Source organism: Typopeltis vanoorti, chromosome 25 (genome assembly GCF_054136105.1).
Source record: "Typopeltis vanoorti isolate ZY-2024b chromosome 25, IOZ_Tvanoo_1.0, whole genome shotgun sequence".
In the NCBI taxonomy this organism is placed as follows: Eukaryota; Metazoa; Arthropoda; class Arachnida; order Uropygi; family Thelyphonidae; genus Typopeltis; species Typopeltis vanoorti.
The window spans coordinates 54,079,035-54,094,755 of NC_143573.1; the positions used below are offsets into that span (position 1 = coordinate 54,079,035).

General features: G+C 36.7%; 1 protein-coding gene across 3 annotated transcripts in view; it reads left to right on the top strand.

Moving 5' to 3' along the window:
- LOC150092751 (short transient receptor potential channel 4-like) overlaps positions 1-13,771 on the top strand; it is a 443,103-nt gene extending 429,332 nt beyond the window's left edge. For all 3 annotated transcript variants that reach the window (XM_090414697.1, XM_090414698.1, XM_090414699.1), the window contains 2 exons: positions 4,732-4,788; positions 13,608-13,771. In XM_090414697.1, the coding sequence (XP_090270823.1) occupies positions 4,732-4,788; positions 13,608-13,658 (108 nt within the window). In that variant the 3' untranslated portion in view covers positions 13,659-13,771. The remainder of the gene's footprint in view (positions 1-4,731; positions 4,789-13,607) is intronic.
- The last annotated feature ends 1,950 nt before the right edge of the window (positions 13,772-15,721 follow it).

The window sequence follows — 15,721 nt, forward strand, 5'->3', positions numbered from 1 at the left end:
GCTTCATCTGTTTCCTGGAGTACTGTGCCATCAATGTGATGCATGGCTTATAATCTATTTTTCCCAAAATGCATAACTTTACATTTCTCCACATTAAACCGATACCCATTATCTTTTGCCCATTCTGACAACCTATTTAAATCTTCCTGCAAGCTCTCCATGTTACTTTGATTAACTATTACTCTACTTAATGTCGCATCATCAGCAAACAACTGAATATTTCCTTTCAGGTTATTTCTTATATCATTTATGACAAATTAAACTGTAATGGTCCCAGCACTGAACCTTGTTGCACACCACTAGTCACTTGTTTTCACCTTGATTCTGCACTTTTGATATCTCTCCAGCAGTCACCCTCTTATCCAATTAAACAGTGTCATGTACATTCCCATTTGTTCTATTTTGTGTAACAGAATACGACATGTAACAGAGTTTCATGTCGTATTCTGTCAAATGCCTTTGCAAAATCATTATGTAGCCATTTCCTTTATCCAACTCAACTGTTACTCTATTATAAAAAGTTAGTAAATTACTAAGGCACGATCAACCCTTTACATAGCCATGTTGATCCTCATATAGTATCATATTTTTATCAACCCATACTTGAATTCTTTTTTTGACCAATTTTTCTAGTACTTTTACCACCTCTCCTGAGATACTGATTGGTCTATAATTTGCTACTGCAGTCTTCGAACCTCCCTTATGCAAGGGAATTATTTTGCCCTCTTGCCATTCCCTTGGAACCCTACCAGAGCTAAGATTTATATTAAAAAGCCTAGTCAGAATACATTGCACATTTTGATATTTCATCTAATCTCACAGCTGTATTAACATTGAGATTCTGCAATATCATAAGTACTGCCAATTCATCCACCTCTGTTCCCATATCAGTGTCTGTCACGTATTCTAAAGCAGTAACCTTACTAGGATGATATGCCTCTGCAAAGTGGTCACTAAGTAATTCAACTATTTTATCTGCTTCTGTCTCCTCATGACCATCATCACTCATGTAGGTTAATCTTTCATAGTTATTCTTCCTCTTACTTGCCACATAACAAAAGAACTCTTGGTATTTCTTTTGGCCTGCATGGCTAGATTCTTCTCATAATCTGATTTGCCTTCCTTGAGATGCTGGTCGCCTTTCTTTCCTTAGCCTTTTACTGTTCATGAGTTTGCTGGTCACATTTCTCTTTATATACCCTCCACTGCATTTTCTTCTTTTGCAGCTCATGCTTAGTGATATTATTGATTCATTTAACTCCTATCTGATTAACCCTCTTTACCTTAGGTATAAAATGTAATATTGCTTCCTCTAGATGACCTTTAACTATATCCCATGCACTACTAACATCCTTACCCTGCTCTGTTTTATACTATGGCACAAATTTAAGCCTCTTCCTAATCTTGTCATAATCCTACTTTGTAGTTCCACATATACCTCTTCTTGATAGAACATTCCTCATGTTTTACAATCTCCCAAGTCAAGGCCACATGGTCTTGACTTGGGAGATTGTAAAACTGTCACCAAATGGAGAATCAGAGGCAATGTGGTCACCTTTTTTATAGATAGCTCTTCTGATTCTATGACCAGGTCCAATACTCTCCCACCTACAAATTCTTCAAATTCCATCAAATTATCAACTCTAATGAATGATGTAAAAATTACTAGGAAACTTGTAATGAAATTTTGATTATGATGACAACAAAATTTAATAATAATAATAAACAGCACACACACACACACACACACACACACACACACACACACACACACACACACACACACACACACACACACACACACACACACACACACACACACACACACACACACACACACACAAAGTCAAAATATTATTGCTACCTACCTAGTAGCTTTGGATGTTCTCTGCCTGAGATGACTACTTGCACTTATCTTACATTGGCTTCACTATACCACAGAAGATCTCCTGAGGTATTCTGGACTAACTAGACAGAATAACATTCCAGAGATCGATGACACCAGGCTTACACTGCATTCAACTGGCAGTTGTTGCTTTCTGCATGATCCCACAAATATTCAATGAAATTCAAATCAGGAGAATTAGTTACCATGGGAGGATATAGAATACTTGAATATGTTCTTCGAACCATGCTTGCACAATGTGAACCTTGTGACACAGAGCACTGTCTTGCTCTGTGTCACAAGACAATGGTGGCAATGTAGGCCAATGGCCAAGTCCATTGGCTTACATTGCCATCCATCACAGGACAATATTTGGTCCAAAACAATTCATGGGTAAGAATTAGTGTTCAAAATTTTTACCACTAATTCTTATATGGGGATAAGAGAACTCAGTGACGTCCATGAGAACAATCTCTGTACCAGCATGCTGCCATTGACTTGATCATAATGTTTTAGTTGTGTGTATGTGTGTGTGTGTGTGTGTGTGTGTGTGTGTGTGTGTGTGTGTGTGTGTGTGTGTGTGTGTGTGTGTGACTATTACTATTAACTTGAAGGTTGGATATGTTCATTTTAATATAAACTGACTAAAAATCCGAGAATTATAACAAATTGAGATTTATTTTGAAAACGCAACATGTTTTGTCGGGATTGACTTCATCAAGCATTAAGAACATAGAAACTATTAAAAGACACTGAAAGAAACATTGAGACACTCTAAAGCTATACAATTATAAAGCTATAATATTCGACTGTAAATTACTTTTATAAACTGTAAGTTTCTTTTGACTCGACAATGCGGCGTTCTACCTCATCATGGCAAATGTGTAGGTTTGAAGTTGTTGTCCAATTTACTTCATGTTGGCAGCTTTCGTTGTTCGTGTTTATTGAAAACAGGACATGGCCTGATGGGGCAGTAGCTCTGGTTCTCTCGTAAGCAATGTCTCTCTGGTGTTCTTCAAGACGCAGGAGGATATATTTCTCCGTTTGGCCATAGTAAGGTTTTCCGCACTCACATGTGACTTTTTATACACCTGGGAATTGTAGAAGGTTGTGAGATTGTTTGTGGTTGCTGAAACTTGATCTTATTTTTGGAAGAGTCGAGAAGCATGTTTGTATGTTAAATTTCTTTAACATACAAACATCCTACTCAGTTTTTGGATAGTGTGCTGATATATGGCAAGGAGATATAACTTTTGGAGTCGTCCTGTGTCTCTTTGATATCCTGATGGAGGTATGATATCTGATATCATACCTCCATCAGGATATCAAATTGACCATGGAGATTGAAGAAAATAGTTCCCTCTGTTTCCTAGATGTTAAACTCACCAAGATGCCTGAATCAATAAAAGTCTCTATATATAGAAAGCCAACACACACGGACAGATATTTGCATGCGTCCTCACATCACCATCCAGTGCCAGATCTGTACTGTCAGATGAAGAAGAACTAAAAAAAAAGAACTGCAACATCTTAAATGGACCTTTAAAAGCAATGGCTACTCTTTAAAAAGTATCAACAAACAATTATCCCACCATCAACATAGCAACATAGAGACACAGGATGACTCCAAAGGTTATATCTCCTTGCCATATATCAGTACACTATCCAAAAAACTGAGTAAATCTTAAAGAAATTTAACAGTCAAACGTGCTTCTCGACTCTTCCAAAAATAGTTTCAGCAACTGCAAACAATCTCACAACCTTCTACAATTCCCAGGTGTATACAAAGTCACATGTGAGTGCGGAAACCTTACTATGGCCAAACAGAGAAATCTATCCTCCTACGTCTCAAAGAACACCAGAGAGACATTGCTTACAAGAGAACCAGAGCTACTGCCCTATCAGGCCATGTCCTGTTTTCAATAGACATGAACAACAAAAGCTGCCAACATGAAGTAAATTGGACAACAACTTCAAACCTACACATTTGCCACGATGAGGTAGAGCGCTGCATTGTTGATTAAAAAAAAATCACCTTGGGCCCTCTTCATATGAACAATAATCTCAGCTATAATTTGCCTACTCTTTCAGCTCTACTATCAGATACTGGAGATCCCATGGTTCCACACACGCACAAGTGTACAACAATAGAACTTTAACATGGACTATAGCTCAAGTTCATAATAAATGTAATTTACAGTCGAATATTATAGCTTTATAATTGCATAGCTTTAGAGTGTCTCAATGTTTTTTTCAGTGTCTTTTAATAGCTTTCTATGTTCTTAACGCCTGATGAAATCAATCCCGACGAAGCATGTTGTGTTTTCAAATAAATCTCAATTTGTTATAATTCTCGAGTTTTTAGTCAGTTTATATTATATATATATATATATATATGAGCTAAACAGAATATTATTACTCTTATTATTATTTGTATATGCACTCCATGGAGTCAAAAGACTCATCGTCGGAGACCTACTCTGTCCATTAATACAGTACATATCATACATCTCCTTAAACCTATTCACTGTTGGGGCACTCACACCACCTCAGTGCAAAAGTGCATATCTTACACTTTGCAACATTAAATTGGCAGCCATTAAACTTTATTCATAATCAGTCATATTAGAACCAAGTTTGTTCAAAATTCTTTCCCATTCACAAGTTAGTTATTTTAATATTAGTTATTATAATTATTTTTCTTCCATAGTCTCTTTTCATTATTTAGATTGTGCAGCTATCATATCTTAAAAATAAACAATTCTTGACAAATACTTTAATTGTTTTTTCTCATTTTACAACAATGATGTATGAACTTATTTTCTTTTTGTTTTCCCCTTCCTTAGAGATGTTGTTACATAGAATATGAAGAACTTGGAGAGGATGAGCAATACCAATATAATGTAAGTATTTCATATGTTTAACTAAATAGTCTTTTTTTTTTTTTATCATTTTTGTCAGTTTCAAAAAAGTGCTTTAGATTGCCTTCATATAAGATCTCAGTTTCAATGATGTCCTTTAGCTGGAAAGACCTGTCTTCAAATTCCATTTCAAGTGCAGAGAATCCGTATCACGGCTTTTCAGCTGACTGTGAGTTATCCAGTCTCACATGGAACTCGTAAGGCTTTCCCATTTAAATTTTGAGTTTTTTATCATGCAAAACAGGCAACCTGGCCAGCAGAACACATTCATTTTGACAGCCATGATACATTGTGAAGATAGGATTAACTGATCCATGAGAACATTAATCAAGTTTTGAGGAAGTGAAGTTACTTGGCTGTGACGAGCTATTGAGCGTAACACAAAAGGGGAATGGGTGTTTATTTGTTTATATTGATGTATCTTGGGACTCATCATGGGAAGCCCACACACACCAACCCAGATTATGTCTCTCATACCACTTCTTAAGCTCATTCAATAATATATATTCACATTTTCCTATGGAAAACCCATTCTACTTTCACTTTTCTAAATAAAATAAAAAAAAAACAGTCTTTGTATCTCTTCTGCCTACACCCTTACTGGATTTCCAGAGATAACTCTTTATTCTCTTTCTCTCTTTTTTTCCTCTTGTCATACACCGTGTGCCTGTTAAGTATTGAGATTGATTTTTACAGGACAGTCCTCTGAATAAAAGTAACGAATGTGTTTATAGTTTTGACTACTAGAGTGTGTTGTAATCACAGATGCAACTGTCAAGTCAGATAACACAGCAGTTTTCATGTGTAACCATTGAAGTAAGAGTGTGTTAATAGAATTGTGTCAGAAATTACATCATGGAGCAAAGAGCTGTGATAAAATTTTACTGTAAGTAGGAAAAACTGCTACAGAAATGTACAAAGACCTACAGAAAGTTTATGGCAAAGTCTGTCTGACCTGTGCACAGGTGTTCTGCTGGTTTTGAATGTTTAAAAAGTGGAGGGAGTCCCTGGAAGATGAACCATGCTGTTGATGGCCAGTTTCTTCATGGATAAATGAAAATGTGGTGAAATCTAGGGAAATTGTTGCCCATGACAGGCAAATAACTACTAGACTACTCACTGCACTGCTTGATGTCAGTAAGGAAATGACCAGATTAATCTTAGAAAGATAATCAGAAGAGGAAAATTTGTTTGCTGTTTGTACCGCACATGTCGACACATGAACAAAGAACGCACAGGGTTGCATGTTGTCAAATTTCATCCATGCACTTGATCAAGATCATGATGTGTTGCAAATAATTATCACTGGTGATAAAAGTTGGTGATTTCATTTTGATCTGGAAATGAAATTCCCCAACAAGAGAAAGTCAGGTTGCAAAAATCACATATCAAGACAATGGTCATGGTTTTTTTTGATGCTGCCGATTTATCCACCATGAATTTGTTCCTGAAGGTGCCATAGTGAACAGTCAGTATTATTTTGGAGTAATGCAATGCCTGTACACTGGCATATGTCTGGAAAGAACTGCTCTACAACAACAGTTGGTTGCTGTTGCACAATGCACAGTGTGCCTCCTTCACACTGTGCACTGCCTGTGAAGCAGTTTTTGGCTTCAGAGTCAATCTGTGTGATCGAACATTCACCTGTTCGCCAGATTTGGCTCCTGTAGACTTTTTCCCTCTTCCCAAAAATGAAGTGTCCCTTGAAAGAGTGCACTTCAGTGACACTGAGGATGTCCAACACGGGGGTGACTCAGACACTGAAGAAAGTTCCCATTCAGGACTTCTTCCATGCCTTCAAACACCTGTATGACAGATGTAAACGTTGTGTGGAGTTGGAGGGAGATTATTTTGAATCTGTGTAATTAACAATTCCAAATATAATTCTTTGTTTTGATATAATAATCGTTGTCTTATTACATAACAGGCATACTGTGTATAAAAATTTCTTCTTCATATATCCTATAAAATCCTTTTAGTAACTTACTGTTTCTATCATATCTCTTTTCTGTTTTTCAACCAAATTATGTAACCTGCATACCATCAATCTGTCCTCATAGCAAGGATTTCATAGTCCTTTTACCATCTTGTTTACCTGCCTTATAATACTTTCCACAACTTTGTCATCTCTTTGAAATCTTAACATATTAATCTAGACATGGTTATATCAAGGCCTTATGAAAAAGGTGAGATACACCTCTCTTAATTGATTAGTAGAAATGAGAATGATTTTCTTATCTCTACTTCTTAGTGTTTCAACATCCAAGCAATCTTTGCCATTTTATCCACTTTTGTAATATTATTCCACTGTTGCTTCCAGTTCATTAGCCTCATCAATTTCTTGTAGCGCATCCCTACTCATGTAACAAATAGATTGTAATTGCTTCAGTGCAAAGTGCATATCTTACACTTTGCAACATTAAATGTACATGTACCACTGGGGGTCAGTTTTGGGATCATTGTTGTTCAATTTGTATGTTAATGATATTGGGATGGGTTTAACTAGTGATATGCAGCTTTTTGTAGATTATTGAATTAATCTTGTCTTGATTAATTCAAGAGTTAACTCTTGAATTAATCAAGTCTAAATTTCCCCCAGATATTTTTGAATTATTTCAATTTACCATGAATGCAGGTTACTTTACATGGGGGGGGAAATTCTACAAACAGATTAATGGTACTGCTATGGGTTCCCCCCTCTCCCCCCCGTTAGCAAATTTTTACATGGAACACTTTGAAAACAAAGTACTTACCACAGCTACATACAAGCCACTAGTGTGGTTGCGCTATGTAGATGATGTGTTTGCCATCTGGCCCCATGGACAAGACACTTTGGATGCTTTTGTCACCTACCTAAACAGCCAACACCCCAAAATTCACTTCACAGTAGAAAAAGAATCAAATAACTGTTTACCATTTCTTGACACATTAGTCACCCGCCTTTCAGATGGATCACTATCTTTTTCTATTTACAGGAAGCCTACACACACAGGAAGATACCTACATAAACAATCACATCATCATCCAGTCCAACAGTACGGCATTTTAAAAACACTGACACACAGAGCCAGAGCCATTTGTTCTAACGATACAGCTCTGACCACTGAACTCCAGTACCTGCGCCATACGTTCTTAGCCAACGGCTACAATCCCTACAAAATAGAAAAAATACTACATAGGCCCATTACTTTGCCACCCCCTAATACACAAGAATATAACATGACGATTTCTATTCCCTATATCAGAGGTACATCGGAAAAGATAGCCAAAGTATTGGTGAAACATGGCCTTCGCACCACCTTCAAGCCTCATGTCAAGCTGGCAACTCTGATCCGCTCACCAAAGGATAAACTTCACCCTTTAGCACACCCAGGAGTGTATGAAGTTCCATGTGACTGTGACTTGGCCTATTATGGGCAAACAGGAAGATCAGTGAACATCCGCCTGGAAGAACATGAAAGATACATTCGCTACTATTACTATGGCAAGTCGGGACTGGCAGACCACGCTTTGGACACTCCTTCACACAGGATTAGATGGAGAAAAACGAATGTGCTATTTAGGAGTCGTTATAGATCTGAAAGACTATTTTTTGAGTCAGCAATGGCTTTGAAGAATTCTCCCAACCTTAACAAATATGGTTGCATTAATTTGCCAAAAATTTGGGAGACGGTTATCCTAAGAAAAACTCCTGGATAACTGCTTTTTTTTTTTTTTTTTTTTTTTTTTTTCCGTTAGAGGGTGCCAAAAATAGGACTTTAGATCTTTTGTCTTTCTGCAATTATATTGTTTCACTCACTGTCGCGTTTACATGTGTGTTGTGCTCTGATGATGCTGATTTGAAAATCAGCGAAATATTAGCGTTAATAAAACATCCTTGTTGATAAGTGTTTGTGGTGTTGTTAATACCGTGAAAAAATAAGTAATGAACTAGTCAGGAGTTGTTATCAGATTGACATGGAAAAGATTTTTCACAGAATGGGAGAGGGGGATAGAACAAGAGGCCATCACTGGAAACTGTATAAGGAGGGTGAGAGCAGTGGAGTGAGGATCAGGTTCTTTGCATGGAGAGTGGTTGGTAAGTCGAATGCATTTCCTGAGTGTGTTGTGAATGTAGACACATTGAATCAGTTTAAGGTATGGTTGGATGAGCATTGTGTGCAATAGTGTACCTCCCATGATGAGTCTTTGACTTCATGGAAGTCAGATGATAGTCATTAAACTTTATCCACAATCTGTCATATCAGATCTGCTCATCTTTGTTTACTATTGCCATCTAAAGTATCATCAATATATAGCCAGATATGCCCTTAAAATCATCCCATGTCATTAATATACAAATTAAGCATCAGTAGTCCAAACATAGAGTCCTGTGGTATATCACTGGTCACCCCTGCATTCTCATATACTCTGCTCCACTACCTGCTATGTTTTGATATCTCTATCAACCACTATCTTATCTATGTGAAGGAAGGGTATGTGAACATTTCTCTCTCTCTCTCGAATTTAGGAAATGCAAATTATTGAGAGATTTATCACCTTTCTCGGTTCTGGGTTGAGCAATAGCATAGAAAACTAGTTAAGAGTTGAGCACTGAGGGGGGGGGGGGTTACAATGGGTAATGTAAAAATCAGATCACAGGAAAAAGTGACAATGAATGAATGAATTTGATTGTGCAATTAAGTAAAGGAGAAGAGGGCATTGTGAAAAAGAAAAATGGAAGTGATGAGAAAGGAAGCAGATTTGAGGAATGAATCAAGAGAACTGAAGCAAGAGATTAGAAAATATGTGGATATATGAATGGAAGTTCAAGAGGATGGCAGAAGTGAGAGAAAGATGACAGAATGGAAGAGAAAGGGAAATAGAGTGAGAGCCAAAAATGGAAGAGTAATAAAACAAGTGGAAGTGCAAGATAGATGAAAGCAGAGGAGAGTAAAGATAATATATGTGGTGGAGTAATTTGTATGTCTGACAGTATCTCTGTATTAAAAGAAGATGTGTGAGAAAGCTTCTTCCTTCAACTATTGAAAAAGGGAATGTCCGCTTTTTGTACTTTAATCACATCATCCAGCCTGGTGGTGTTGGATGTCGTGACTTAAGTTGTTTTTTTTAAGGTCTTCTGTGAATTCGGTTATATTAGAGATCATATCATTCGGTTTTCTGTATGACAACCAAGTGGATCATGGTGAATTACTGATTAAGTGGAAGAGTCCGATAACAGAGTGGTGATTTTGATGTCATAATATACAGTACTTAAAATAGCTGTAGAATTTCCTTTGTCTACTTTCAGTATGATAATGGCATAATTGTCATGCAAACTTCCAAAAACTATCTAGTAGATGCAATGTCTAAATGTATTCCAAGGGTGAGAAGGTTAAATAAGGTAGGTGTGAAATGGGCGAATAAAGAGATTAAGCATGAGATAAAGAGAAAAAGGGCATTATTGAAAAGTGGAAATGACCAATTCCATGAGGATTACAAAGACCAGGCAAGGCAGGTGACTTGGTTCCCTCACCAACCAAGTCACCTGCCTTGCCTGGTCTTTGTAATGAAGTGAGAAATGAACAGCAGTTAGCTAATGAAGCCAAAAAGAATCCTAAGGAGTTCTTTCGATATGTAGCCAGCAAAAGAAATAATGATTATGGAAGGTTGACATTGATTGGAGAAAATGGTATAAAGACAGCTGTTGCAGAAGGTGTGGTGCAGATACTTAGTGAGCAGTTTATAAAGGTCTTTCAATCTTGTGAATGTAACTTCATGGAGAGATTGAGAACAGTTGATGATGGGAAGGAGAGACTGATTGTAAGTGAGCAAGAGATATATGGGGAGTTGAGCAAACTAAATGTAAATAAGGCTGTGGAACTTGATAATATATCACCACATATTCTGAAGGAATGTGCCAGGGAGTTTATGTCGGCCTTGACATATTTTTTTAATATGAGTCTTGCACTGGGTCAAGTTCCTAAGGAGTGGAAGGAGGGCAAGATTTTGCCACTTTATAAAGGAAGTGATAGAACTCAAGCATCAAACTATAGGCCTATCTGTGTGTCAGGTGTTGTGGTTAAGTTGTTGGAGAAGCTTGTGAGAACTAGGATCCAGAATTGGGTTGACAACAATGGTATTATCTTTGATGGGCAGCATGGATTTCCTAAAAGGAGGTCATGTTTTAGTAATCTACTTATTGCAATAAGATGACTGCTTCCTTGGACAGAGGAGGAGGATAACAGTAATATACTTAGATTTCTCAAAGGCTTTTGATAGACTAACACATGATAAGTTGATAGTCAAACTAGAGCGGATGGGGTTGGATATTAGATTAGTGCATTGGATTGGAGACTGGCTATCTCATTGGTATCAACGACTTGTTTATGGGGGAGTGATATCCAGAAAAGGGAAGGTCACTAGTGGTGTGCCTTAGGGATCTGTTTTAGAGCCATTACTGTTTAACTTGTATATTAATGATATTGGTGAAGATTTTGATGGAGATGTTCAGTTGTTTGCAGATGATGCAAAGTTGGGATGAACCATGAAGATTAGAGAAGATGTTGTGGCCTTACAAAAAGACTTGAATAAATCGAGTGATTGGGCATGGGAATGGAGATGTGAGTTCAATGTTGCAAAATGTAAGGTTTTAAAATTTGGAAAACAAAGATGGGAGGCAGAATTTATGCTTGTTGAGGATATATTGTTGGAGATGGAGAAAATAAGAGATCTGGGGGTGATAGTGGATAAGGATCTGAAATTTAGGGGACACATAGCCAAAATTGTGAAGACAACACAAAGGCTTCTAGGAATAATGCAGAGGACACTGATTTGTAGAAGTAGGGAGATTCTTGTTCCATTGTATAAGACTTTGATTAGGCCACACATACTATTGTGTCCAGACTTGGTCACCTGGTTTTCAGAAGGACAAAGAGATGTTGGAAAGGGTCCAAAGGCGACTGACTAAGGTAGTTTCTAACCTCTGGAAGTCGAGTATGAGTAAAGATTGAGAAGATGCAACTTGCAGAGTCTAGTGGACCGGAGGAAGAGGGGGGAGACATGATAGAGACCTATAAGTTACTAAGGGGTTGTTATAGGCTCAATGCTGGAGAGGTTCTACAGAAAATAGTGGGAGATCAGGAGAGAAACAGAAATCATCCTTGGAAACTGTATAAAGAGGGTGTGAGTATGGGAGTGAGAAGCAGGTTTTTTTCTTGCAGAGTTGTGAACGATTGGAATGCCTTGCCTGAGAGTGTGGTGTTTGCAGAGAATTTGAATGTGTTTAAATCATGGTATGATGAGCTGTGTGTATGATAAAAGGACTTCCAAGATGAGTCTTTGACTCCAGGGTATTGGGTAATAATAATAATAATAATTATACCTTCTTAAAGTGCTCTTCTCTAATTCTGTAATGTTGCTTTCTGGTAGATGAAATTTAATAAATAGGAAGCTCTAAATAAACTTGTGTATAAGTAATGTTTTATCATGTGATAGAGTATTTGGGATGTACCTAGGGGTAATGGCATAACCAAAGACGTTGCAAATTTGTTAGTAGCAAGAGAATTAGTATTTTTGTGTTCCATTTTTTTACAAATGTTTTCTGGATGACCTATATTTATAGTCTTTTTCTACTTTTGAAACCTTCTTGGAAAGCATACAGTCTATAGCATTTCATGTATTCTGGGGTATTGAATTTGCTAGAACATTTTGTGGGTGGTATGCTTTTCATTCTATAATAAATTTAGTTTAATCTTTTATCCAAGTGTGAGCAAACAAAGTTTGCACCTGAAAATATCTTCAAGACTGAATATGGTGTTGTACTACCTTACCAGGGTAGGTAGTACAACACCGGGCAACTCGTAGCAAAGGTGGAGCAAGCTACCAACACTCCTATCCCAGTATCTTTGCATAATGGGAGATACTGGGATAGGAGTGTTGGTAGCTTGCTCCACCTTTGCTACGAGTTGCCTGGTGTTGTACTACCTACCCTGGTAAGATAGTACGATACCATATTCAGTCCTGAAGATATTTTCAGGTGCAAACTTTGTTTGCTCACACTTGGATAAAGGATTAAACTAAATTTATTATAGTCTAACCAAGTGAAAAATAAACTTTCAACAGTTTTTCATTCTCTTGAGAACAGATCCTCAGTTATACAAGATTCCTTGTTCCTTTTGAAAGGTTTACATGACTCAAGCTGGGAAAAGTTTTGAAATACATAAAAAAATAACACTTAGGCAATGTTGAAAATAAGAGGGAAGAAAGAAGTGTACTCATGGCACACATCTTACAGAACATCATAATGGAGATTGGAAAGCATCTTCCATGCCTTAAATAGAAACAATGAAATTATACTCCATGACATCTGGAAGTAATTAATTAATGTATTTAACATTTGGGACCAGTTATGCATACAAGGTTTGCACAACAATGTGCAGACTTCGCATGATGTGCCTAATGATATGTATGATTAAGCTGTCAATCTAATATCTTTCAGTTTATAAAAACAATGGTTTTGAAAATGTTTGCACAAGGTTGAAATATTTTTTTCTTTGTGTTAAATATCTTCCTGAAGATGCTGTTAACAAAAAGAGTGAAACATGTAGAAGTAACATTCATTTTAAATTAATGAATTGCTATGAGTTTAACTCATTGATTATTCATAGTTGGCATAACAGCCCTCATAGTTAAATTGATTAAAAGCAATCTTATTTGTGCATGTGGTCTTAAATAAGTAAAAAAAGAAGTAAATATAAAACATTTCTAAATACATATTTGTATCCAACTAATTGTCTTTTTTTTTTAAATTTATTTTTCAGGAAGTCATGAGTAATCTTGTACAGCGTTATTTTAGAGCTAAAGCTGAATAATAATAAAAAACTAATAATAAAGCTGAATGATAATAAGGTTTAATATATCTGTAAATATTCTGTTTGTATGTATTTATTCATTTTGCCAAACCCAGATAAAAGTGTTGTTCATTTGGAAGATTCTCTTTACATCAGGTGCTCATTAATGTTCATAATCTGAATACCATGTTCACACCAAATCTTATAATACTTTGCATAAACCAAAAAATTTATAGGTGTATTTCTAAAAATAGGCCATAAAAATGATATAAATGGCAACCAAAATTTAATGATTTTTTTTCTTTTTTTTTTTTTGTACTTTTCCACCATATCACAAAGTTGAAAAGTAAAAGACAGAAACATTGATTTCGAGTAATTACATGTATTCATATCATATCCAATCCAGAAATAAAACAAATGGATTTCTATAATTTAGCTACTTTTTAAAAAATGGAATAATTTCATGTCTGTTAACCAACAAGACAAAATTTTATTATTATTATTATTAACATTGATAGATTGAGAGCTTGTAGATTGCATATGTTGGTTGATAGGCAGAAAAGAGGGGATATGATAGAAACATTTAAATTACTAAAAGGTTTTTATAAGATTGATGCAGGGGAAATATTTCAGCTGTGTGATAGTGATGAAAGAACAAGAGGTCATCCCTGGAAATTGGGGAAAAGTGTGGTTAACAAGGGTGTGAGAACGAAGTTTTTCACCTGGAGGGTGGTGGAGTGGAATGTATTGCCTGATTCAGTTGTGAGTTCTTCATCTGTAAATGAATTCAAGAAGAGATATGATAGATATTGTTTTGATAGTTTGGGTCTCCCACGATGAGTCTACTGACTCCATGGAGATGCCCATAATAATAACATCTGATCTCCATGGAATCATTGTGGAAGGTACACACTATTGCACAGAATGCTCATCCATCCGTGCTTTAAACTGATTCAATGTGTCTACATTCCCAACACACTCAGGAAATGCATTCGACTTACCAACCACTCTCCATGCAAAGAACCTGATCCTCACTCCCCTGCTCACACCCTCCTTATACAGTTTCCAGTGATAACCTCTTGTTCTGTTCCCCCCCCCCCTCTCCCATTCTATGAAAAATCTCTTCCATGTCAACCTGATAACAATCCCCAACTAGCTTCACTGCTTGTTTACCATATGCCGTTCTCTTAAATACATAAGCCTTTTTTTTTTTTTAAAAATTTTATTAGTTAAGAATTTTGAAATTTCAAGTTTATACATATTTTATTTGCTTTTTGTAGCCATTGATTAGATATGCAGATGGTGTGGTGTGGAGTTTGTGGATGTGTGGAGTGAGTTTGCAGGGCGAAAGGATTTGAATAAGATGGATGGCTTACATTTGAATGGATTTGGTGTGCAAAGACTGGAAAAAGTGTTGCTGAGTGAAGTGAGAGTGGATGTGCAAATCAGAGAAACTAGAACTATTAAGGAGGGGAGGAAGTGGATATGCACATATTAGTGAGGCAGTTGAGTGTAAGAATGTTTATAATGTGCCCGAGCCAGTACGAAAAACAAGAAATCAGAATGGGATAGTTAGTATAATGCATCAAGATAGGGGTGGGACAAATGGACCTCTGCATTTCATGTATACTAATGCCAGGAGTATTAGGAACAAGAAGGAAGAATTTTTGTCCTTGGTTGGCTCTTCCTGGCCACAGGTTATTGGCATTAGTGAAACATGGTTGACAGAAGATGATATAGTTATTGGGATAGAATGTGTAGGGTATAGTGTGTTCAGGAGGGACAGAGAGAATAAATTGGGGGGAAGAGTGTTATTGATGATAGCTGATGAACTGCAACCAAGGAGAATAGAAGTTGTATTGCAGGATAGTGAAAAGAGATCATTTGAGGCTATTTGGTTTGAGATTGAGACTAACAGAACAAAATGTACACTTCGGTGCTGCTATAGAGACCAGGTGATGGAATAGATGGTGGAGATAGTATGCATAGACAAATTGATGAAATGAGTGGAAGGAGGGTAGTTATTATGTGGGATTTCAACTATGGTAACATTGATTGGAAGGAGGAGAGGACACATGTAAGGA